At 43.8% G+C, this 23889-nt stretch overlaps 1 protein-coding gene across 3 annotated transcripts in view; it reads right to left on the bottom strand.

Moving 5' to 3' along the window:
- The window catches only part of abcc5 (ATP-binding cassette, sub-family C (CFTR/MRP), member 5), a 155660-nt gene that overhangs the window by 75274 nt on the left and 56497 nt on the right, over positions 1–23889 (bottom strand). For all 3 annotated transcript variants that reach the window (XR_005462831.1, XM_038815891.1, XM_038815892.1), the window contains 5 exons: positions 20198–20545; positions 19893–19964; positions 13890–14014; positions 11254–11326; positions 1546–1749 (listed from right to left, as the gene is read on the bottom strand). Coding sequence is in view for 2 of the 3 variants with exons in the window: in XM_038815891.1 (XP_038671819.1) it covers positions 1546–1749; positions 11254–11326; positions 13890–14014; positions 19893–19964; positions 20198–20545 (822 nt within the window). In the remaining variant the exon portion in view is untranslated. The remainder of the gene's footprint in view (positions 1–1545; positions 1750–11253; positions 11327–13889; positions 14015–19892; positions 19965–20197; positions 20546–23889) is intronic.

Here is a 23889-nt window from a genome sequence, read left to right as displayed (position 1 = left end):
ATCTGTGGGTATTAGGAATAAGGTATAGCTTTAAGTAAGCTTAATTTTGTGTTTCTGCATTTGAAAGGGTTAATGACTTCAGTTTGGCTTAGATGCATGCATGACAATGAGAGTTTACAATGCGAGAACAAATAGGGCTTAAATGAAAACTCGATTATTGCTTAGTAACCAGGGACAGAATTTATTTTATGCTGGAACCAGAAGCTGGACAAGATCAGAGAACTGCAGATAGTAGACTTTGCAAAAAGAACAAAAGAAAGTCCAAAAACAAGAGAATGAGGGACAAAAGGAATGTCTCAGGAAGACAGTTAAGTTAAAGAATTGTAGAATTCAAATAAAAAGCAAAGAGCTTGGCGTTGAAGAGAAATCTGCAGGAACCAGGTGTAAAGTCAGTTAGGTGAGAAGCCAGACATCCAAGGTAAATCAAAAGATTGGTGATATATTAATGTAGCCTGTGAAGTAGTGATGTTCTGTTTTCATGGCTGGTTATCTGAGAGATTATGTGGAAACTTGAATGCATGTGGCAAGCCACGGCAGAGCAATACCAAAAGGAAAGATTGAAATCCTGGAAGTGAAGTAAGCATTGTATGGGAGAAGATTCCAAGCATGTTCTTCCAGATTGCAGTTTGGAAACACTCGTGTAAGTCAGAGTTCCAGTGAGACCACTTGGTTTCGCATCTGGGGGGGATTTGATGAGAAGTCCACAAAGGTTGTATTGAGTGGAATTTGTCACTTGGTTTCAGAGTGTGGTGTGTCTGACCACAATTGACTTGTTGGTTTATATGGACTGTGTATTTATTGAGAAAATTAGAGCACGAGATACATTTTGTAACTTGTGTTATCCGTACAAATCTGTGTACATCTATAAAATTCTCAGTGGGCTGAAGAGGTATTGCATTATTGTTAATATTTTCTTGTTTAATAAATGTTTTATTCTTTTGTTAAAAGTTAACCATAAGTCCTGTGACTCTGTTCATCCACATCTCTAAACAAAAAGAAAAGTTACAATCTACTGAGAAGGAGTTCAGCTCTGGGACCTGACTATCCAGTCGTAAGTAACATAAGCTGGGATCATAACACAAGGTTTATCATGGGGGTCCTTTCCAACTCTCAACTTAAAAGGAAAATCCAAGTTCTGTTAGACAAAATTTATACAATAATCAATAGCAATTTACATAAAAACATGATCTACAAATATCAGCTCCTTCCACAAACATTGAAATTTATACAAGTTGTAATCGCAACAAAATATTATCTTCACTATCGTTGATTAGAATGCGGAATGGCCTGGAAAGCAGAAAATTATTTGGAACTATATCTCGATAGTGTCAAAAATAATTTCATCTCAAACTGACAGGATTAATTCTTTACACATACACATTATCAGAAATAAATTGTGTAACCATATAATTTTAGAATAATACTGATAAAGCCTGCATTTATCAAAAGAAATAGAAGAATTTTTAATTCAATTTTATGTGCCTGCTTCAAAGAATCTTGGTACTTTAAAATAGCAGCAGCTCCTTTACCCTTGATGCAAATTACCTGGAGCTGATGGGTGATAAAGAGAACAGTTTTCCACTTCAGCTGCTTTTTAATAGCATTGTTAAAGATGTGATTTCCGACATGAGCATCCAATGCACTGAGTGGATCATCCAAGATGTAAATGCTCCTGTCACTGTACAAAGCACGTGCTAAACTGATCCTTTGTCGTTGTCCTCCACTCAAGTTAGCTCCATGTTCTCCTACCTGTATTCCAATCAAATATCAGTGTACTATTAGACTATGGAAGTAAAATTTTGGCTTCAATGCTAAGTCAGCAATACAAGCATTCTGCTTTGAAAATAAGCTCCAGCTTTATCATAGTTTTAAATGAGTGAATATACCTTCCACAACCTCAGGACTTTACAACAAATTATGGTTTGCAGTCATTGGAAAGAAATCAATGAGCTTTTCAATCATTATTAGCTCTTTTTATGCAGATGTACAACTGGAGTAGTAATATTATTAAGATACCTCCAGGTCAGTGAAGGCAAACTTGGGATGATTTCTAATAGGTTATGGAGTCCATTCAAGTTTAAAATGATAGAACAGCCAAATATTATATGGCAGCATAAGAGAAACATTAAGCTCAAGGGCATACTTGTGCACAAAAGTAACAAAAGATTTATTTTGAAATATAATGATGTCATAAGCCTTTTGAACAAAGGCCTTTTATCAAAGGATATGACTCCACAGAGCAAAGGAACATATATATATAAAATTGTGAAAACCTACATTAACTTTAATGTAAAAACAGTCCTCAAGATTTTTCAGAGGCAAAAGATATATGAAGAATATTTATACGGTATGTAATCTACATTCATCTTCCTCACAACATAGAAGCCTACCAAATAGTCATTTTGGCTCAAAAAACATGCTTCGGCTTTGAAACCAGTTATATGTGCTGCAATTAAATGTAAATAGTATTTTTCAGCTACATGAGGACTGCTCCTTGTGGCTGTCTTGTACATGCTAACTAGAAACTGAGTAAAAAATACCAAAGCAGTAATTGCCCCATAGAAAGCAGTATAATTGCACTTCTCCAATAACACGGCTGTCCACTCAATCACCATTTTCCTTCATGTCCTTGCATCAAAGGAGATAAATAGCTGATACTGCTTAAATTTCAGTGCAGTAAATTGAGCTTCTGCAAGTGTTTACATAATAGAGGAAACTTGCTGTCTCAATTGCACAAAGAATGACACGGTGATAATTTGTTCATCCAAATACAACTTGAAACAAGCCTTAAATTTGCAAAGTTGGAGTAAGTCCAAAGAGTTGCCAGTCAAAACTTGTATAACTGATTTACAAATTGGGCTCATCAGTGAAACCAAACAAGGAAAGTCTTTTTTCATGCCAGGTACTTGAAACTCTGGACTGGATTCTCCATCCCGCCGCACCAGATTTCTGGTTCAGCACGTCGGCGGGATGCTCCGTTACACCGGCTGGTCAATGGGGTTTCCCCATTGTGGGGCAGCCCAACACCGTCGGGAACCCCCTGGCTGCCGGCAAAACGGAGCGTCCCGACGGCGGAGAATCCAGCCCCATATGTGGGAACATAACTAGTGATCTAAAATGGAATCCAGCAAGGACATGCCGGACAAAGTTTCCAAATAGTTTGTTGAAAATGAGACAGGAATGGAGGACATCTAGCAATCCAAATAGAATCATAAAAGGACACAGCACAGAAAGAGGCCATTTACCCCATCATCTGTTACAGCTTTATGAAAGAACTATTAAATTTGGGACATGTCCCTGCTCCTTCTCCCTCACCTTATAAATTTTCCAGTCAATCTTTACTCAAAGAAAGTTTTTATTCAATCTGCACCCAACACCCTCAGATCGTAGATTTTAGAGAATAACAACTTGTGTAATTTTCTTCCCCTTTGTCACTTCGGGTTCTTTTGCCAATTACCTGAAACAAATACATCCGAGTCCTCTTATCACTGGAAAAAGTTTCTCCATCAAAACTATGATTTGGAACATTGCCCGTTAACCTTTTCGCCTGTAAGAACAATCCCAGCCTCTCTAATCTCCTCACACAACTGGAGTCTTGCATCCCTGGTACCATTCCAGTAAATCTCCTAAGAGCATAGAGCAGGAGTAAGCTGATGCCTATCAAACTGTTCAGCCATTCAATACAGTCACAGCTAATCTTTGGCTTAAATTCCACTTTCCCACCCTCTCCACTTAGTCCTTGATTTTCTGAGGGACTAAAAATCTGTTGATTTGTATTCGACGATGGAGCAACCACAACCTGCTGAGTTTATCCAGCATTTTGTTTGTAATTTCAGATTTCCAGCATTTTGTTTGTAATTTCAGATTTCCAGCACCCATAGTATTTTGTTTATATCCTTCAGAATCTATGTTTCAAATTAGATAACTTTTAAAATCCAGAGAACATAGACCCAATTTACTCTCATTATAGGACATCCTTCCCATTCCAGGAGCCAATCTGGTGCACCATCACTGTCCTGCTTCCAATGCAAGTACATCTTTCCCTAAATATGGTGACCAAAGTTGTACAGTTTGCCAGATGTGGTCCCACCAAAGCCCTGTTTTTTGTTCCAATTCCTGCTAATTCTTGTACGCCAAAGCTCTTGCAATAAAAGTCAAGATGCCACTTGCCTTCCTAATTGCTTGCTGCACCAGGAGAGTAACTTTTCATTCCATGTATTAGTACATCTAAGTTCCTTTGAACATGAAAATTTAAAAATTTCATACCTTTATAAAAAAATATTCTGCTCTTCTCCTCTTAGTGAACAACCCCAAACATCCCCTAATTATACTCCATCTGCCATCCTGTTTCCCACACTTAGCCTGCTCATATCTATTTGCAACCTTTGTCTTCCTCATAGTTTACATTCCCACCGAGCTTTGTATTGTCAGCAAATTTAGATACATTGCACCCTTCCTATTCATGAGCTCTATCCATAATGCCTCATTGCAGGATCCCTCCAAGATACACAGCTGTGATATGTTCCCTGACCAGTAATGCAACTCCCCCACCCTTTCTGCAACCTTTCCCACCATTTCTGCTGCCCCCTCTGTCTTGTCTAAAACATCAACATCCCGGAATGTTAAGTTGCCAGTCCCGTCCCTCCTTTGACCATGTCTTCATAATAGCAACAATATCATAATTCCCCAAGTTCTCAATTCATCCATCTTACCTGTTATACTCTTTGCGTTGAAGCAAACACATTCCAGACCTCCAGACCCATTGAGATCAGTGACTTCCCTCTGCCTGCTCTCCCTCTTAGCTATATTTGTCTTAGATTCAAGCTCCTCCCCAGTCTCTACATTTGCTGGCCTTCTGCTCCGGTTCTCACCCTCCTCCATACTAGTTTAAACCCTCCTGAACCACATTAGCAAATCTCCCAGCCAGGATATTGGTGCCCCTCCAGTTTAGGTGCAACCCATTCTGCTTGTTTAGGTCCCACCTTCCCTGAAAGGCATCCCAACGATCCAAATATCTGAAGTCCTCCTCCTCGCTGCACCAGCTCTTTAGCCACATATTCAACTGTAGTATTTCTCTGTTCCTAGCCTCAATAACACGTGACACAGGGATTAATCCTGAAATGCCTACCCTGGAGGTTCTGCTTTTTAGCTTACTACCCAACTCCCTGTAATATATTTGCAGGTCTTTGCTGCTCTTCCTACCGATGTAATTCTTACCGATGTGGACAATGACATCGGCTTGTTTGCCCTCCCATTTCAGGATGTTCTGTATCCACTTAAAGACATCCAAGACCCTGGCACTAGGGAGGCACACCATCCTGGAATCTCTTTTGCGATTACAGAAGCGCCTATCTGTGCCCCTGACTATCGAATCCCCAATTAGTATTGCCCGATTATGCTTTGCCCCCCTTCTCCACTGTATAGCAGGGCCAGCTGCTACTGGCTACTGCTGTCACCTGATGGGCCATCCCTCTCATCAGTACCCAAAAGGGCATATATGTTAGAGTAGGGCACAGCCACAGGGGACTCCTGCACTGACCCCTTGCCCCATCTTCCATCTATCTTCCTGCACCTTGGGTGTGACCACATCTCTATAACTTCTATCTATGACGCTTTCCGCCATTTGGTTGCTTCTTAGTACCTCCAGCTGCTGCTCAAACTGATCCATTGCTTCAGTCAGCAAAGTGCAGCTGGATACACTTCCCGCAAATATAATTGTCAGGGATGTTGTCAGCATTCATGATTGACCACATGTTGCAGGCGGAACACCAAGGCTCACCATCTGTCTTTGCTTACAATCGTCTATCTATGCTAATATATTACCTCAACTAATTGAGCCCTTATTGCGTTTATGAACTTTATGTGGCATCTTGCTAACTTTACCACATCCACTGGTTCCCCTTTTTCTAACCTACGAGTTGCATCCTCAAAAAACAAATTTGTTGGTCTTGGGAGACCTCGGGTGAGCGCCGTATTGGTCTCCACAAATGGGGACCAGATGGAAAGGCACTCGTGGGGATCTCCCAGGGGATTGGAGGCCCCCAGGTGCATGGCCTTGGTCCCAATTTCCCTTTCATAAAACCATGTTGACTTGGACTTGGACTGTCATTTCCTCATTCCCCATGATAATTTTTCTTGTTTCTAAGGGAATTCACCTAAGCAAGGAGCTGTGCTCCGAAAGCTAGTAATTCGAAACAAACCTGTTGGACTTTAACCTGGTGTTGTAAGACTTCTTACTGCATTTCTTGAGATAAGCCTACAGGGTGTCTTTGAGGTGCTTCCTTCATCCTGCTCAGGATCTTTCCTTGAGCTGGGCAAAGAATGTATATACAGTCAACTACTGTGTTTGCCTGTATAATGTTGTTTTCAAAAACTTATTTGTGATAAGATTTTGCCTGTGGATATGACGAGGTTCTATATAAATGCAAGTTCTTTCTTCTGTTAAGGATTACTTGCACTCACCTGGAATGCGAGAGGGTTGAATGGGCCGGTGAAGCGGTTGAGGGTACTGGCTCACCTGAAGGGGCTAAAGGCAGATGTGGCAATGCTTCAGGAGACCCACCTGAAGGTGGCGGACCAGGTCCGCCTGAGGAAGGGATGGGTGGGGCAGGTTTTCCACTCTGGGTTGGATGTGAAGAACCGGGGAGTGGCGATTCTGGTGGGGAAAAATGTGTTGTTTGAGGCATCGGAGGTGGTGGCAGATAAGGGGGGTAGGTATGTTATGGTTAGGGGCAGGCTACAAGGAGAGAAGGTGGTACTGGCTAGTGTGTATGCCCCAAATTGGGACGATGCGGGCTTTATGAGGCGTATGTTGGGACGGGTCCCGGATCTGGAGGCGGGAGGTCTGATCATGGGGGGGGGGGACTTTAATACGGTGTTGGATCCTTCACTGGATCGGTCCAGCTCTAGGACGGGTAGGAGGCCGGCGGCGGCCAAGGTACTGAGAGGGTTTAAGGATCAGATGGGTGGGGTGGATCCATGGAGGTTTGTGAGGCCGAGGGCACGCGAGTACTCTTTCTTCTCCCACGTACATAGGGTCTACTCTCGGATAGATTTCTTCGTGGTGAGTAGGGGACTGATTCCGAAAGTGGAGGAGGCCGAGTATTCGGCCATTGCAATCTCCGACCACGCTCCGCATTGGATAGAGTTGGAGATGGGGGAGGTGCGGGACCAACGTCCGTTGTGGCGGTTGGATGTGGGGTTGTTGGCGGAGGAGGTGGTGTGTAGGAGGGTCCGGGCATGTATTGAGGGGTACCTCGAGGTGAATGATACGGGGGAGGTTCAGGTGGGGATGGTCTGGGAAGCCCTGAAGGCAGTGATTCGTGGGGAGCTGATATCCATCCGGGCACACAGGGAGAGGAGCGAGAGGGATAGACTGGTGGGAAAGATGCTGGAGGTCGACAGGAGGTATGCAGAGGCACCAGAGGAGGGACTGTTGGGGGAGAGGCGCAGCCTGCAGGCTGAATTTGATTTGCTGACCACTAGAAAGGCGGAGGCACAGTGGAGGAAGGCACAAGGGGCAGTGTACGAACATGGTGAAAAGGAGAGTAGGATGCTGGCTCATCAGCTCCACAAGCGGGATGCGGCTAAAGAAATTGCTGGAGTGAGAGACAAGAGTGGGAATGTGGTGCGGAAGGGGGTAGAGGTGAATGAGGTCTTCAAGGACTTTTACGGGGAACTGAACCGGTCGGAGCCAACGGGGAGAGGAGGGGAATGGAGAGGTTCCTTGACGGGCTTTCTTTCCCGAAGGTGCAGGAGGAGAAGGTGGAGGGGTTGGGTGCGCCGATTGAGCTGGAGGAATTAGTTAAGGGGATCGGGCAGATGTAGTCAGGGAAGGCACCGGGGCCGGATGGGTTCCCGGTGGAATTTTATAAAAAGTTTGTGGACCTAGTGGGCCCCTTGCTGGTGCGGACACTCAATGAAGCGTGGGAAGGGGGGACTTTGCCCCCGACGATGTCGCGGGCGCTGATCTCGTTAATTTTAAAGAGGGACAAGGACCACCAGAAGTGTGGTTCATACAGGCCCTCAATGTGGATGCTAAGGTCCTGGCAAAAATCCTGGCCACCAGGATAGAGGACTGTGTGCCAGGGGTTGTGTACGAGGACCAGACAGGTTTCGTGAAGGGAAGGCAGCTGAACACGAATGTGCGGAGATTGTTGAATGTCAACATGATGCCGGCGATTGAGGGGGAGGCAGAGATAATGGTGGCACTGGATGCGGAGAAGGCCTTCGATAGAGTGGAGTGGGGGTACTTATGGGAGGTGTTGGGGAGGTTTGGATTTGGTGAAGGGTTCATTAGATGGATAAGGCTGCTATATGAGGCCCCAATGGCGTGCGTGGCCACGAATAGGAGGAGGTTGGAGTACTTCCGGCTTTACCGAGGGACCAGGCAGGGTTGCCCCCTGTCCCCCTTGTTGTTTGCACTGGCAATCGAGCCGCTGGCGATGGCGTTGAGGGATTCAGAGAGGTGGAGAGGCTTGGTGCGAGGTGGAGAGGAACATAGGGTGTCGTTGTATGCCGATGACCTGTTACTGTATGTGGCGGACCCAATGGGAGGGATGCCGGGAGTGATGGAGTTGCTAGCTGAGTTTGGGACCTTTTCAGGTTATAAATTAAATTTAGGCAAGAGCGAGGTGTTTGTGGTGCACCCTGGAGACCAGGAGGAAGGAATTGGTAGGCTCCCGCTTAGGCGGGCAGGGGAGAGCTTTAGGTACCTAGGGGTGCAGGTGGCCAGGGACTGGGGGACTCTTCACAAGCATAACTTCACCAGAATTGTAGATCAGATGGAGGAGGAGTTCAAGAGGTGGGACATGCTGCCATTATCGTTGGCGGGGAGGGTACAGTCCGTCAAAATGACGGTGCTTCAGAGGTTCTTGTTCCTCTTTCAGTGCCTGCCCATCTTTATCCCCAGGGCCTTCTTTAGGAGAGTGACTAGCAGTATTTTGAGCTTTGTGTGGGCACATGGGACTCCGAGAGTGAAGAGGGTGTTCCTGGGGCGAGGGAGGGGTAGAGGCGGGCTGGCGCTGCCCAACCTTCTGGGGTACTATTGGGCAGCCAATGTGTCAATGGTGCGTAAATGGGTGATGGAGGGGGGAGGGGCGGCGTGGAAAAGAATGGAGATGGCGTCATGTAGAGGTACGAGCCTGGGTGCCATGGTAACGGCACCGTTGCCGCTCTCCCCTAAGAGGTTTACCACGAGCCCGGTGGTGGCGGCGATCCTAAGAATCTGGGGACAGTGGAGACGGCATCGGGGGGAAACAGGGGGCTCGATGGAGGCTCCACTGGGTGGCAACCATCGGTTCATCCCGGGGAACAAGGATGGGGGATTTAGGGGGTGGCAAAGGGCGGGCATCAGCAAATTGAGGGACCTGTTTATTGGCGGGAGGTTTGCGGGCCTGGTGGAACTGGAAGATAAATTTTGCCTTCCCCAAGGGAACATGTTCAGATACTTGCACGTAAAGGCGTTTGCTAGGCGACAGGCAGAGGGATTCCCTCTGCTGCCGCCGCGGGGGAACGATGGACAGAGTGCTTTCGGGGGTGTGGGTCGGAGAGGGGAAGGTGTCTGACATCTATAAGGTAATGCAGGAGGTGGAGGAGTCGTCAGTGGAGGAGCTGAAGGCTAAATGGGAGGAGGAACTTGGGGAGCAGATAGAGGACGGGACTTGGGCGGATGCCTTGGAGAGAGTCAACTCTTCCTCCTCATGTGCAAGGCTTAGTCTCATCCAATTTAAGGTGCTGCACCGGGCCCACATGTCCGGGACTAGGATGAGTAGGTTCTTTGGGGGTGAGGACAGGTGCACCAGATGTTCGGGGAGTCCAGCGAACCACGCCCATATGTTCTGGGCATGCCCAGCACTGGTAGAATTCTGGAAGGGGGTGGCGGGGACGGTGTCGAGGGTGGTTGGATCCAGGGTCAAACCAGGGTGGGGACTCGCAAATTTTGGAGTTGCGGTAGAGCCGGGAGTGCAGGAGGCGAAAGAGGCCGGTGTCCTGGCCTTTGCGTCCCTAGTAGCCCGACGAAGGATTCTGCTACAGTGGAAGGATGCAAGGCCCCCAAGTGTGGAGACCTGGATCAGTGACATGGCGGGATTTATAAAATTGGAAAGGGTCAAATTTGCCCTGAGAGGGTCAATACAAGGGTTCTATAAACGATGGCAGCTTTTACTGGACTTCCTGGCTCAAAGATAGGTAACTTGACCAATAGCAGCAGCAACCCAGGGTGGGGGGGGGGGGGGGGGGGGGGGGGGGTGTTCCTTATTGTAGTGTCTATTCTGTAACTTTATATTGTGTTAATTTGCGTTGTTGTTAAAATGCTGTGTTGTTCATGGAGGTGGGGCGAATATTTATGATTGTTAATATTATTGTTATTTTTGGTATTTTACTATGGTGCCTTATTGTTGTATAAATTCAAAATTTTTCAATAAAAATTATTTTTTAAAAAAAGGATTACTTGCACAAATTAACTGATTGATATTAGGGATCCTGACTAATAACGCTTCCAATCACCAAACCATCAAATGGAATGTTTTTGCATTTGGTGCAATTTGATCCCACCCAAGCCAGACAAAAGAGATATTGAGTAGGAAAGAAAATTCCATCTCTGTTTAAAAACCATAAACATTTAAATCATTTTTTTTTCAATTAAGGGGCAATTTAGCATGGCCAATCCACCTACCGGCACATCTTTTGGTTGTGGGGGTGAGATCCACGCAGACACGAGGAGAATCTGCAGACTCCACATGGACAATGACCCGGGGCCAAGTTCGAACCTGGGTACTTGGTGCCGTGAGGCAGAAGTGCTAACCACTGTGCCACCCTTTAAACATTTAAATGAGAGGGTCATTGACAACAGCTCATATTTATACAGCACTCTGAACATTAAAAACGCATCCTAGTGTGCTTCACAACAGCAATATAAAAACCAAGTATGAAACTAAACGCAATAAGGAGATATTAGGTCAAATGACAAAAAACTTTTGTCAAAGTGGTATGTTTTAAGGAGTGTCTTAAAAAGAGGAAAGCAAAGTGGAGAAGTGCAGAGAGGGAATTCCAAACTCAATGCAACTAAATGCACAGCCACGAATGGTGGAGTAATTATAACTGGGAATACACAATACAATTTAGAGGGGTGCAGATATCTGGCAGGGTTTTGGAATGACCTCAAGTTGAAGGAATATTAATATTTTTTCAGTAAGTAAATTAGCAGTTAAATATGCAACATTGATAGGTTAGAAACACGAGTGGTTTACATACCTCTGTCATATCCCCATTAGGTAATATTGCAAGATCCGGTCTCAGGCAGCATGCAGCAAGTACACTGTTGTATCTGGATTGAGACAGCCTTAATTTAATCTCACTCAATAAATACATTTCAGTAAAGAACAGCCACAGGTCAACAAACATTTTCCATCTTCATAAATGGAGGTTAAATACTACATTTCAACAAGGTTATTAATAAATCAGGCCAAATATTAACAGTACACAAGTGTTAAAGCACTAACGGAGTGCATATTTTTGAACCCTATGGAACGCAGTCTCAAGAGGAGAGACTGAACCATGAGGGAGTGAGCAGTTGTTGAGGGAGTCAGTCGCAACACCGTTTCAAGATAATTCAGAGGCTAGAACTTAAAAGTGAAGAATTTAAATTCCTCATGGGTTTTAACGCGATATTGTGACTCGCAGTGGTCACTGACATTTGGGTGGTTTGCTGAGAAATGTGGGATCTATCTTGATCGTATCTGCCATGCAGTGTGGTGTGTTTGTGTTAATTCATAGTTGCCTCATGTTAATTCTGAATGTTAAAGAGCAAGATAGATCTTGTAAATTGTCTTACTTTTCTGACTATAGTAAAGTTTATTTTGTTTGTTTAAAATCGTGGAATCTTGTGGCTTTGTTCAAACAAAAGGTTACTGATTCTTAACCAGATCAGAACTCAGATTGTTAAGTTGATTCACAGGCGCCAGGGCTGACTGTAATTTCTGTTGCCTGGAGGAGGTTATCTTTCATATCTATTGTAGGATGTGTAAAGGTGCAGCCCTCTTCTCTTAACTGAAGAGGTAGCTCCCCAATGCTCTTGATCCTTTGGCCACTCAGTGTGGAGGAAAACAAGCAGATCAGGGGACCTGATTGTTGAACTGCTCCTTAGCCTAGGCCTTGGGACATAGTCAATCCAGGCAGCTAGCAGTTTACGGCATGGATTGCCTGCCTCCTTTTCTGCAGCGCTGTCCATGTCCTGTGTCCATAAGACATAGGAGCAGAATTAGGCCACTCGGCCTAATCGGGCCTGCTGCACCATTCAATCATGACTGATATTTTTCTCATCCCCATTCTCCTGCCTTCTCCCCATAACCCCTGATCAGTTTATTGATCAAAAATCTATCTATCTCCATCTTAAAGACACTCAGGTGATTTGGCCTCCACAGCCTTCTGCGGCAAAGTGTTCCACAGATTCACCACCTTTTGGTTGTGGGGGTGAGATTCACACAGACACAAGGAGAAATTCCTCGTCTGTTTTAAAGAATCGTCCCTTTAGTCTGAGATTGTATCCTCTGCATCTACTTTTTCCTACAAGTGGAAACATCCTCGCCACATCCACTTTATCCAGGCCACGCAGTATCCTGTAAGTTTCAGAAGATCCCCCCTCTTCCTTCTAAACTCCAAAGAGTACAGACCCAGAGTCCTCAACCATTCCTCATACGACAAGCTCTTCATTCCAGGGATCATTCTTGTGAACCTTCCCCGGACCTGGAGAGGGAGAATATGGGGCGGGATTCTCCAATAATGGGGTTTTCTTGGAGAAAGTCCAGAGTGATTCTCAGTTTTGAAAGGGGCTAGCTAACAGGACCCCGGAGTAGTTCTCGCAGCTCCAGCTGCCGATACGGGGCCGTGCACATCCAACCGCGAGTCCGCCTAAATATAGGCCGCCTCCCCCCTCCAGATCGCACGTCCCCACCGATTGCGAGCCTGACCGTCCTGGAGGCCTCCCCCGGTGACGGATCCTCCTGCCCTCCACCAGGGTGGCCGCCACTCCGAGCTCCCGCCGGGTGGAACCATGAGTGAACCACGCCGGCAGGAACACAGCCAGTTGTCGGCGGAGAATCGGCACGGGGCCCTATTTCAATGGCCCCCAACTGGCGCGTCCATCTCGCATGCAACCGGCAGTGATTCTCCGGTCTCCCGGGTCCGACGCCCCATTTTCCGTCCCCGCGCAGAGTGCGATTTCAGTGCTGAGGCTTGGAGAATTCCGCTCATGATGATGTCTGCTGGTACAGTTTAGGCTTCCAAGGTCAGTGGGCACAAGGACCCAAGTGCATCACCATCCCCACGATCATCACTTTAAAAAGTTTCCTTTAAAGGTTTTTTTTTGTTACAGATTTGCAATGGTGTCTCTTTCAGAAGAGGCATTTAGCTCCTAATTATTGGAAATTTATGGTTGAACCAAAAGAAGTACAAAACCTAAACCTCATTTGCCTACAGTAGACTGGAATAAGCCAAAGGTTCTGGCACAAAAAGAGAATGTTTGCAAATTCAGCACCTGACCAAATATTTCACTGTATTATAGATACTTCTTGTCCTTCTTTCCTTTTTATTTGAAAGAAAAATTATGATGCATTTATTAATACTTCACTGCAATTATTAAACCGCTTCTCAGTAAAAATGTTCCAGAAAGTCTTGAGTCAAACTTAAATAATACTTATGATTAGTATTTTGACAAAGCTGTAACTGCAGGCTACTGGATAAAATCCTGTGCCATCTAAATATGTTTCCCGTTCTCCATATCAGACGCACTTTTTTTTCTTCCTTTGTCCGAGTAACTCATTGACAACATTGCACTCGGGAGTACTTCAATATTTTGCCAACAATTTCCTCAGCACTTTCTAAATTCTTACCTTTCTTCATTGAACTCTTTGCCGAACAGAATATTCTCTCTAACAGTGGCACTTCGAATCCATGCTTGTTGGGCCACATAAGCAAAATTTCCATCAACTGCAATACTTCCTTCCATCAGGGTCATCTGGAATAATCAATGTGAGAGTGAGGCGAGGAAGAGAAGTGCTGCAAGCAACATGAAAGAGCAAATAAAATACATCCAATAACTTACAATTACAATGTTTTCCTTTCACTTTTGTCCTCTCCAAGTTTCTTTTCTCATCCCATTGATACTCCATCAGCTGCGCTCGAGGACAGTGAAAGATCTACTTTCAACTATACCACTCATACCAGCCACCACTCATACCAGCCACCTAAAGTGTAACTGCTGTGTTGAATGTATGGATTTCAGGTATATTGTATTATATACAGTGGCTAGCACTGTCGCTAAACAGCTCCAGGGTCCCAGGTTCAATTCCCAGCTTGGGTCACTGTCTGTGCGGAGTCTGTACGTTCTCCCAGTGTCTGCGTGGGTTTCCTCCGGGTTCTCCAGGTTTCCTCCCACAGTCCAAAGATGTGCAGGTTAGGTGGATTGGCCATGCTAAATTGCCCTTAGTGTCCAAAAGGTTAGGTGGGATTACTAGGTTAAGGGGATAGGGTAGAGGTGTGGGCTTAAGTAGGGTGCGTTTTCAGGCGGCACGTGGCACAGTGGTTAGCATTGTTGCCTACGGCGCTGAGGACCCGGGTTCGAATCCCGGCCCTGGGTCACTGTCTGTGTGAAGTTTGCACATTCTCCCCGTGTCTGCGTGGGTTGCACCCCCACAACCGAAAGAGGTTAGGTGGATTGGCCATGCCCAATTGCCACTTAATTGGGAGAAAAAAAATAATTGGGTACTCTAAATTTACAAAAAAAGAGGGTGCTTTTTCAAAAGGGCCGGTGCAGACTCGATGGGCCGAGTAGCCTCCTTCTGCACTGTAAATTCTATGATTCTATGATATTTTTGGTGCAGTTATGGTTAAAAGCCTGGGTTAGTGTGTGTGTATGACTGCTGCAGTCATGTTTTTAAAAATTCTAGTTTGCATGGCAACTAGGCTTTTCGGGAGCCAATAGTCCAATTAAAGCAACGTAAAAGTTTAGGCGAATGGATTTTTGTTTATACTAAGAAGGCTCCCAACGAATTAGTTAATTACAGACATTTGGCGCGATGTAATCAAATAAAATCAGATTTAATTTTAAAACGGTGGCCCGATCTCTCGAAGTCCCTACAGGACCCCGAGACCCTGCCGAGGATCGGGCCTGGGGTTGCCCTCCGCCTGTGAGCTAAGGTGGTCTGGAGGTCCTGCCGGTGGGGAGAGGGTCAAGCGGGTCATTTTTAAATGGTGCCCCGACCTCTTCCTACACAGGAGCTCTGCTCACCGGAGTTTCTCAGTCCATGAACCAACACCTTGGGGTGAGGGGTCGTTCTGAGCGGGATTAGCGGGGTTGTGTCCCTTAACAGGAAGGTCACCCAGCATGGATCCCCTTAATAGGGAGGTCATCCAGCAGAGATCCCTTAATAGGGAGGTCAGCCAGCAGGGATCGCCTTAATAGGCAGGTCACCCAGCAGGGATCCCCTTAACAGGGAGGTCACCCAGATGGGATCCCCTTAATAGGAAGACCCTCGGGCCTCCTGACTAAAGCAACCTCCCACAAAGACCCCTTAACTAAAGGACCCCCCCCCCCCACCCCGGGGCAGAGAATCTCTAACTAGAGGAATACTCCTCCCACAGAGACCCCCTAACTAGAGGGACACCCCCTCACAGAGAACCCCTAACTAGAGGGACTCTCTAACCCCCCCCCCCCACAGAATCCCTAACTAGAGGGGCATGCCCCCACAGAGAACCCTTAACCAGAGGAAACCTCCACAATAGAGACCCCCTAACTGGAGGAACACCCGCCAACAGAGGTCCCCTAACTAGAGGGACTCTCCAACCCCCCACACTCCCCCTCCCCCCCCCCCCACAGACTCCCTAACTAGAGGGACCACCCAAATAGAGAATCCCCAACAAGAGACCCCCCCACAGATACCTCTAACTAAAGAAACCCCCCCCCCCACCCACAGAGACCCCTAACTAAAGGAAACCCCCCACTCGAGAGACCTGCCCCACAGTGGCCCCTTAACTAAAGGGACCCCACCACAGGGTCCCCTAACTCCAGGGATCCCACCAGGGTCCCCTATGTCGGGATCCCCCCACAGCACCCCCATCTCGGGACCCCCCCCCCCCCACAGCGCCCTCTATCTCAGGTTCTCCCCCCGCCCCCCACAGGGTCCCCTATCTCAAGGGACGACCAACCCCCTCCCCCTCATCCACCGAGAGGCCCCCACCCAGAAAGAAATATCCTGTCTGGAACCAAGAGAGCAGTTCAGACAAGGGCAGTGAACAAAATTATAGTTGCAACACTTGCCTGGAAGCATCATGTGCCTACTCCCGGAAAGAGAACAGCTGAGACCTGTGTCTAAGCCCCTCAGGTGCTGTAGCTGCAACCCATTCATTCATTTCTAGTAGGAGGCTGTGATTGAGTTTCCACAAAACAGCTGCAGCCTTGATTTATTCATCTCCTTTCATGGGTTAGAATCAAAATGCTTAAATCCCATATTTACAAACAGAAACTGCATCACAAAAGAGATAAGTGCATTCTAATCACTCAAGGGTGCGATTGCAATTCACTTACCTCTCTTTGATGTGTTAGAAAATGTTTCCCCTCAATCTTTTCCCCAGGAAAAGTAATTTTACACATTGCAAATCTCTTCATTATTTAGCTGGTTTTATGCGGTTCACTTATCTTTGAACTATTTCTAATGCATCAACATCGTTTTTGATGCAGAATAACCAAAACTGCAAACCATACTCCAGATTTGGCCTTATTATTTCTCAGCTTAAGGCAAGGGTAACTTGCGTTGACATAAGGCAATGACCACCAGAATCATTCCAGTACTTAATTTTCTTTCTTTTTAAATAACTATTTTATATTGAGGAGAAGCTTCAAGCTACACCTATGATCGTTTCCGCAATTCTTGATTATCAATGATTATCTTTTCACATTATATATATTTACTTGTGCCTGTTGCTATATCCACACCACATTTATCCATATGTACTATTCTAGCCATTTACAGACTTGATCCATTTTTTAAAATTTCAACTCATTATCAGTCTATTTAGCTTTGGCTCATCTACAAATGTATCACCAATACTGATATGCTCTTCAATATCATGCATAAATATTATAAGCAACAAAGTTCCAGAGCAGTTTCTGCTGAGCCACCATTGATTACTTTGTTCCCCAGACAATATCAACAACCTCTATTAATTGTTAAACCAATGTTCACTCTGCCGCCAATCTTAACTTTCTTCAATAGTCTTGCGAGAGCAGCTTTATTGAATGCTGTTTGAAGTCCCAAATTATCTAAATTTAATGGATTAATAACCCAGAAGCCTGGACTCATGATTGAGCATTCAAAAACCACCATGGCAGCTGGGGAACTTCAATTCAATGAACTAAAATCTGGAATATAAAGTTCATATCAGTAATGTTGGCTACGAAGCGGGATTATCACAAATTCATCTGGTTCACTAATGTCCTTTCGGGAAGGAAATATGCCAAGAGTCATCCAGACTCGAAACGTTAGCTCCCTTCTCTCTCTCTCCACAGATGCCGTCAGATCTGCTACGATTTCCCAGTATTTTCTGTTTTTGTTTCAGATTCAAGCATCCGCTGTAATTTGCTTTTAGTCTATTATCTTTAGCTGATCTAGCCGACATATCATTCCAGACCCACAGCAATATGGTTGACTCTTAACGGTCCTCTGAAATGGCTCAGCAAGCCACACAGTTGTATTCAAGAATGACTCGCGCTATCATATTCTCAACTGCAATTAGTGATGGGCAATAAATATTGGCCTTACCAGATATACCACATCCCATGAATTTATTTAAAAACCCCTGTCACTTCTTCTAATAACTTCAGTGGGCTTGTCAGGGATGACTTAGAATTCTTCTAAAATTAAACTGTTCTCCATATTCATTAGATATTAATTTGTAGCATTTTTAGAGAATGTTTTCAGTTCCTTAGTGCTGGATTCTAATCCATCCGTAATTATCAATCACAGAAAAGGGTATGATGAATTACAAGGACAGTTGATTCCATGATTAAATTACGCATTTCTGTGTTCTGATTTCTGTGTTCTGAATTCTTGTTGATGCAAGATTTAATATGATTTATTATCACATGTACCGAAGTACAGTGAGAAGTATTTTCCTGCGGCTGAGGGAAAGTACACAGTACATATATAGTAGACAAAAGAAAATCAACAGAGAACATTGACAAATGGTACATCAACAAACAGTGATTGGTTACAGTGCGGAACAAAGGGCCAAACAAAGCAAATGCATGAGCAACATAGGGCATCGTGAATAGTGTTCTTACAGGGAACAGATCAGTCCGAGGGGGAGTCATTGAGGAGTGTTGTAGTTGTGGGGAAGAAGTTGTTCCTATGTCTGGACGTGCGGGTCTTCAGACTTCTGTACCTTCTGCCTGATGGAAGGGTCTGGGAGGCAATGCCTCGGTGTGTAAGCTGTCTGCCTTCCTAAGGCAACGGGAGGTGTATACAGAATCAATGGGGGGGGTGGCAAGCTTGTGTGATGCATTGGGCTGAGTTCACCACACCCTGCAGTTTCTTGCGATCTTGGACCAAGCAGAGAAGTGTAGTATAGAAGTGTTTACATTAAAAACCAGGATTATAATGAAAATCAACACTTCACAACTGCAGATTTGTCTTCTATAAATGCTCCAAAAGTTTAACGGGTACAGGAGCGAGGGATCTGAGAGTGTGTTTGCACAAATCACTGAAGGTGGCAGGGCAAGTTGAGAATGTGGTTAATAAAGCATCCGGGATCCTGAGCTTTAGAAATAGGGGCATAGAGCACAAGAGCAAGGACGATATGTTAAACCTGTATAAAACTTTGGTTCAGCCTCAATGAGAACACTGGGACTTCAGAAAGGATGTGAAGGCAATAGAGAGGGTGCAGAAAGGATTTGTGGGGATGGTCTGGGGTGAAGAGTTTCAGTTAAGTGAATAGATGAGAAGTTGGGCCTGTTATCCTTGGAGATGAGACGATTAAGAGGAAATCTGAGGTAGGCGTTTAAAATCATGAGGAATATGGACAGAGTAGAGAGGGAAAAACCCCTGATGGCAAAAAATTTGAGAACCTGAGGGCACTCATTTTAAAATGTTTGACAAAGGAAGCATCGGCAACATGGGGGAAAGGAGTTTACATAACGAGTGGTTAGATTCTGAAATCCACAGAATCCCTACAGAGCAGAAAGAGGACATAAATAAATAAATAAAATAATCTTTATTGTCACAAATAGGCTTACATTAACACTGCAATGAAGTTACTGTGAAAAGCCCCTAGTCGCCACATTCCGGCGCCTGTTCGGGTACAGACAGAGAGAACTGAGAATTCTCAGCATGTACGGGAATTGAACTCATGCTGCTGGCCTCGTTCTTCATTACAGTGGTCTAGCCCACTGAGCTAAACCAGCCTGTAATCAACCCATTGAGTATGCACCAGCCCTCTGAAGGAGCACACTACCTCGGCCCAATACTCCACCCCATCCCTATAACCCCACACCTTTGGACACTAAGGGGCAATTTAGCGTGTCCAGTCCACCTGACCTGCACATCTTTAAGTGCAGTGGGGACATTTTCAATCAAAGCCTTCAAAAGAGAATTGTATAATTAACTGAAAAGAAAAAGTTGCAGAACTATAAGGAAAGGGCAGCGGTGTGGGACTAAATTTGTTGTTTTTGCAAAAAATCTGTCACGGACACAATGGGCTGAATGGCCTCCTTCTGGAACATAACTTTTTATCTATCATTTTGTACTTAGTCCAAAAGCAGTTTGAAAATTGCATCTCAACATGACTACTTGATAATCTGTTTAGCATTTGCAGTGAATCAAAACTTTAAGATACATCACCTGTCCCAAAACAGCAGAAATCAAGGATGTTTTGCCAGTTCCCACACTGCCACAGATTCCAACAAGCTTCTCCTGTCAGAAATTATATTGACAAATTCTTAATACTTTCATTACAGGTATTGTTGATAAACACAGGTTTGAAAAACTAATTTTCTTTAGCATAAAATCAGAATTTCACAGTGAATTAGACTGCAATAAATAGCAATTTATATAATCAAGTTAAATATTTAACAATAAAATATTTAAATCTTATAAATCCGCATTTCCTGTGACAACTAAATTACCCTTTGGAAATGTTTTCTTACCTTCTTTATGCAAAGGTTGATATTATGCAGAGTTCTTTGAAGTCTGGGATTGGTCAAAGAAATTCCTTTATTCTCATCTGGGCTGGGTTGTTCATCATTGTCTATTAAAAGATGTCCATTCTGTTCAGTTAGTGGACCCTTTTGTACATTTTGCTGTATTTTCTTTTTCTCTTTCTTCACTTTAGTATCGCGCTGGTCATTTTTCAACTTGGGAGTTATCTTGGGTGAAGATTGAGCACTGGAATTTGGGCAGTCCCAAGCCAGAGTAGCACTTTTCAGCTCTATGGCGATTTGAGAACTTTCTGGCTTTTTTCTTATGATGTGAAACTCTTCCATTAGAAATAAACTCTGAACAGGTTGAAGAGGTGTAAAGTTATGACATCTGGTAAATGGAGATTAAGCCAATGGCACAGGCAGCAATACACAGCAGCAGGCTAAAGAAGAAGCTTGTGAAGAGCAAATGGAGCTCATTAGTAGCAACTAAATGCAGGCCCGATTACAGCCTGGCAAGTCTCAAACGGCTGGAACATAATTTAAAATGATAGAATAATGTTGATTTTTTAAAATGTTATAATAAGGGAGTCGCTCACACTCAAGGTATATTAAGAGCTCTGCTCAGAAAACAGAACAACTTATTTTTAAAAAGTGAATTGTTAGCGTATATATTTTTGAAATAATTTTTGTGCTCAACAGATAGGAACTTGGAGCTGTGTAATGGAATATTTTCACTTAATACCCAGTGATTTGATTTATTGTCACATGTACCGAAGTACAGTGAAAAGTATTTTTCTGCGGCCGAGGAAACGTACACATTACGTACATAGTAGACAAAAAGATCAACAGACAAAAAGAATAATCAACAGTGCCAACTCAAAGTATTCAGTCACATGTACAGCAAAACTCTCTCCGTTCTGCCCCATAATATGGCTCAATAATGACCAAAAAGGGATTTCTTGGCCCACCATTGTGGCACTATAATAACACACACGATATCCTTATTGTATTTGTTTTCAGTCTATGTATTATGAGGCTATGAATTTACAGTTGACAAAATCAATCAAATTCCACCTTTTTGGCACAGTAGTACGGATTTCAACAGATCTGGACAAACGACCAATGCAGTTATATTGGTCGGAGGCTATTAAGCATCATCTTATTCAACCCCAACATGAGCAAATCTGAAATGGGAATAACCATCTTTTCCATTTTCTTAGTTGCGATGGGGAGGAATCTCATTCTCATCATTTGTTTGTAGACATCAAGTGTGGTCTCCAAGCAGAAATATAAGGAAGACATTTTTCTTATTAACTTATAAAATCAAATTGGGAGGGGTGAATAAGGTTATGAGCTATGGTACAGATATTAAAATTGACTGTTCACTTTCATGCTCCAGCTGCACTGAAACAAAACCACTGCTAGCTCACTGTTGAAGGAGCCAGCTGAATGCTGACTCGTCTCCATCGAGCATCAGCTTTGAGCTAATAACCCATTTTGCATTATGCACGTACTGCCAAACCCTATTGAAACAATTATAGACTGTTGCTATCTGGAAGGTTATCAAACTTTTGGAATTTACCTACACAAAGCTTTCAATGTGGAACAGTACTTTGAGTTTATCTTTTGCATTGTTCTTCCCCCTTAACAATATGATGGCTCATGCTGAAATAAACTGGCAGTAGCTGTAGATGTCTGGCATTTCTTTGAAGTGCATATCCCTTATTTGAGGCAGAGCATGAACAAACAACTGCATGCAATAGATTTTACTCTCATATATAGTGTAGTCCCCACTCAAGGGCAAATCAGGTACATTACAAACAGGAAGTTAAAAAAGTGGTTAATATCAAGAAACATTTATCAATACTTTCACAGCCTAGGGACAGCCTGATCTTTACCATCTTTTTGCCATGGTAAAGATCAGGCACCTCATTACCAATCATTTGTCTGTATGATAGACCCTGTCGTACATTTCCAGCTTAAAACTGTTAGGAAAGTTTACTTGACACATTATTAAAAAACAAAGGCCTATCCTTGGTCACACTTTTAATCACAGATTTACCATTTTAAACTCAACTTGCTAAATGAAAGTGACAGTTTTAATCTATGAATCTCTCAAAAATAAAATACCTGATTTGAGTATAGAAGAGAACAACTTGATTTACATCAATGTACAATATCAAATGCACTGCTGACCCATCTAATTCATTTAGAAGTTAAACCCCAAATTCAAACTGTCTACTTTCAGCAATTTCACCCCTCAAAATCGATCTATTTACTTCAAAGAGAAGGTATTGCAAAGCATTAAAATGGTGACAAATTATAAATCAATATTGTAATAATGATTTAAGCTGTTCAATAATTTAGTTTCACCTAAAATGGAAAATTCAAAAGTGAAAACTTCACATCTCAGCAGAGTTCACTTGCATTTTTGACTTCAGCAACAGCAGCTTTAAAACACAGTTTTGAAGCCGGTTAGGTTTTCCAAAGTACAAAATTGCTGAATGCAGCAAATTTAAAGAAATATTTAAGAAATGTCATATATCACATTAACTAATTATTTAAACTCCAAACTTCAGTTGCATTCTTTATTCAAAGATTACAAACGCATGTCAAAATCACATAACTAGTCAATGACATTTTAGTGTGACAAATTACAGTGTACAGTCCTACACAAGTCAAGGCAATAACGTACCAATTTGAGTACTTTATTTATATGTCTGCAAGTAAACTATTATAGAAACACATTTTATCACTTTGTATAACATCCACGAAGGCTGTTCAGTCTTCACTGAATCAACAGCAAACTGGGAGAACTATTGGCATTATTAAACATTATGCAACATTATTAATACGATCCAAGTCAACAGACTATGTCCAAAATCCATTTCATAAATGCATACTCTGCTCAAAGTTAGCCCTCAGCTTTCAGAATTAAAAGTCAAAGTCACCTTATAGAACCACATGATGTGGCTAAGACCATCTGACTACCCAATTTCAGATCATAGAACCATTTAAAATCATGAAATCAGAAGTAGAAGTAAAGAAGAGTAATTTAAATTACTTTCTCAAATAGAAATTGGGCAGCAGTGGTTAGCACGGTTGTCTGACAGCACCGGAGACCTGGGTTCAACACCAGCCTTGGGTCACTGTCTGTGTGGAGTTTGTACGTTCTCCCCTTGTCTGCGTGGGACTTCTCCGGGTGTTCAAGTTTCCTCCCACAGTCCAAAGATGTTCAGGTTAGGTGGACTGGCCACGATTAAATCGCCCCTTAGTGTCCAGAGATGTACAGGTTAGGTGGGATTATGAGGATAGGGCAGGTGAGTGGGCCTAGGTGGATTTCACAGGGTCGGTGCAGACCTTATGGAGCGAATGGCCTCCTTTTGTACTGTAGGGATTCTATGAAAGGCTTGTGGTCCCAAGTTCTGTACATTCTGGACACAGGATTAACGTTTTGTAAACGCAGAAAAATTGACATTGGGAAATTGTACGCACTTTGGGGCACTTGGAATGCACCCAATGATAGATTTCAACAAAAAATTAAAATATAATTGAATTGTGGAGGCCTTCTCAAGAACATTTGAAAAACGTGAGGGGTGAAGCCACTGTTCACACTAAGCTGCACATGTGCAAGGTTCAGCGTGTTTGTGCCCAAGTGCGCAAAAAATTTCAAGTGACCACACATTGAAAAATCTAGC

This window comes from Scyliorhinus canicula, chromosome 13, assembly GCF_902713615.1.
Source record: "Scyliorhinus canicula chromosome 13, sScyCan1.1, whole genome shotgun sequence".
NCBI classification, from domain to species: domain Eukaryota; kingdom Metazoa; phylum Chordata; class Chondrichthyes; order Carcharhiniformes; family Scyliorhinidae; genus Scyliorhinus; species Scyliorhinus canicula.
Note: the sequence above shows the minus strand (reverse complement) of the source record. Positions and strands in the feature narration are given on the sequence as shown.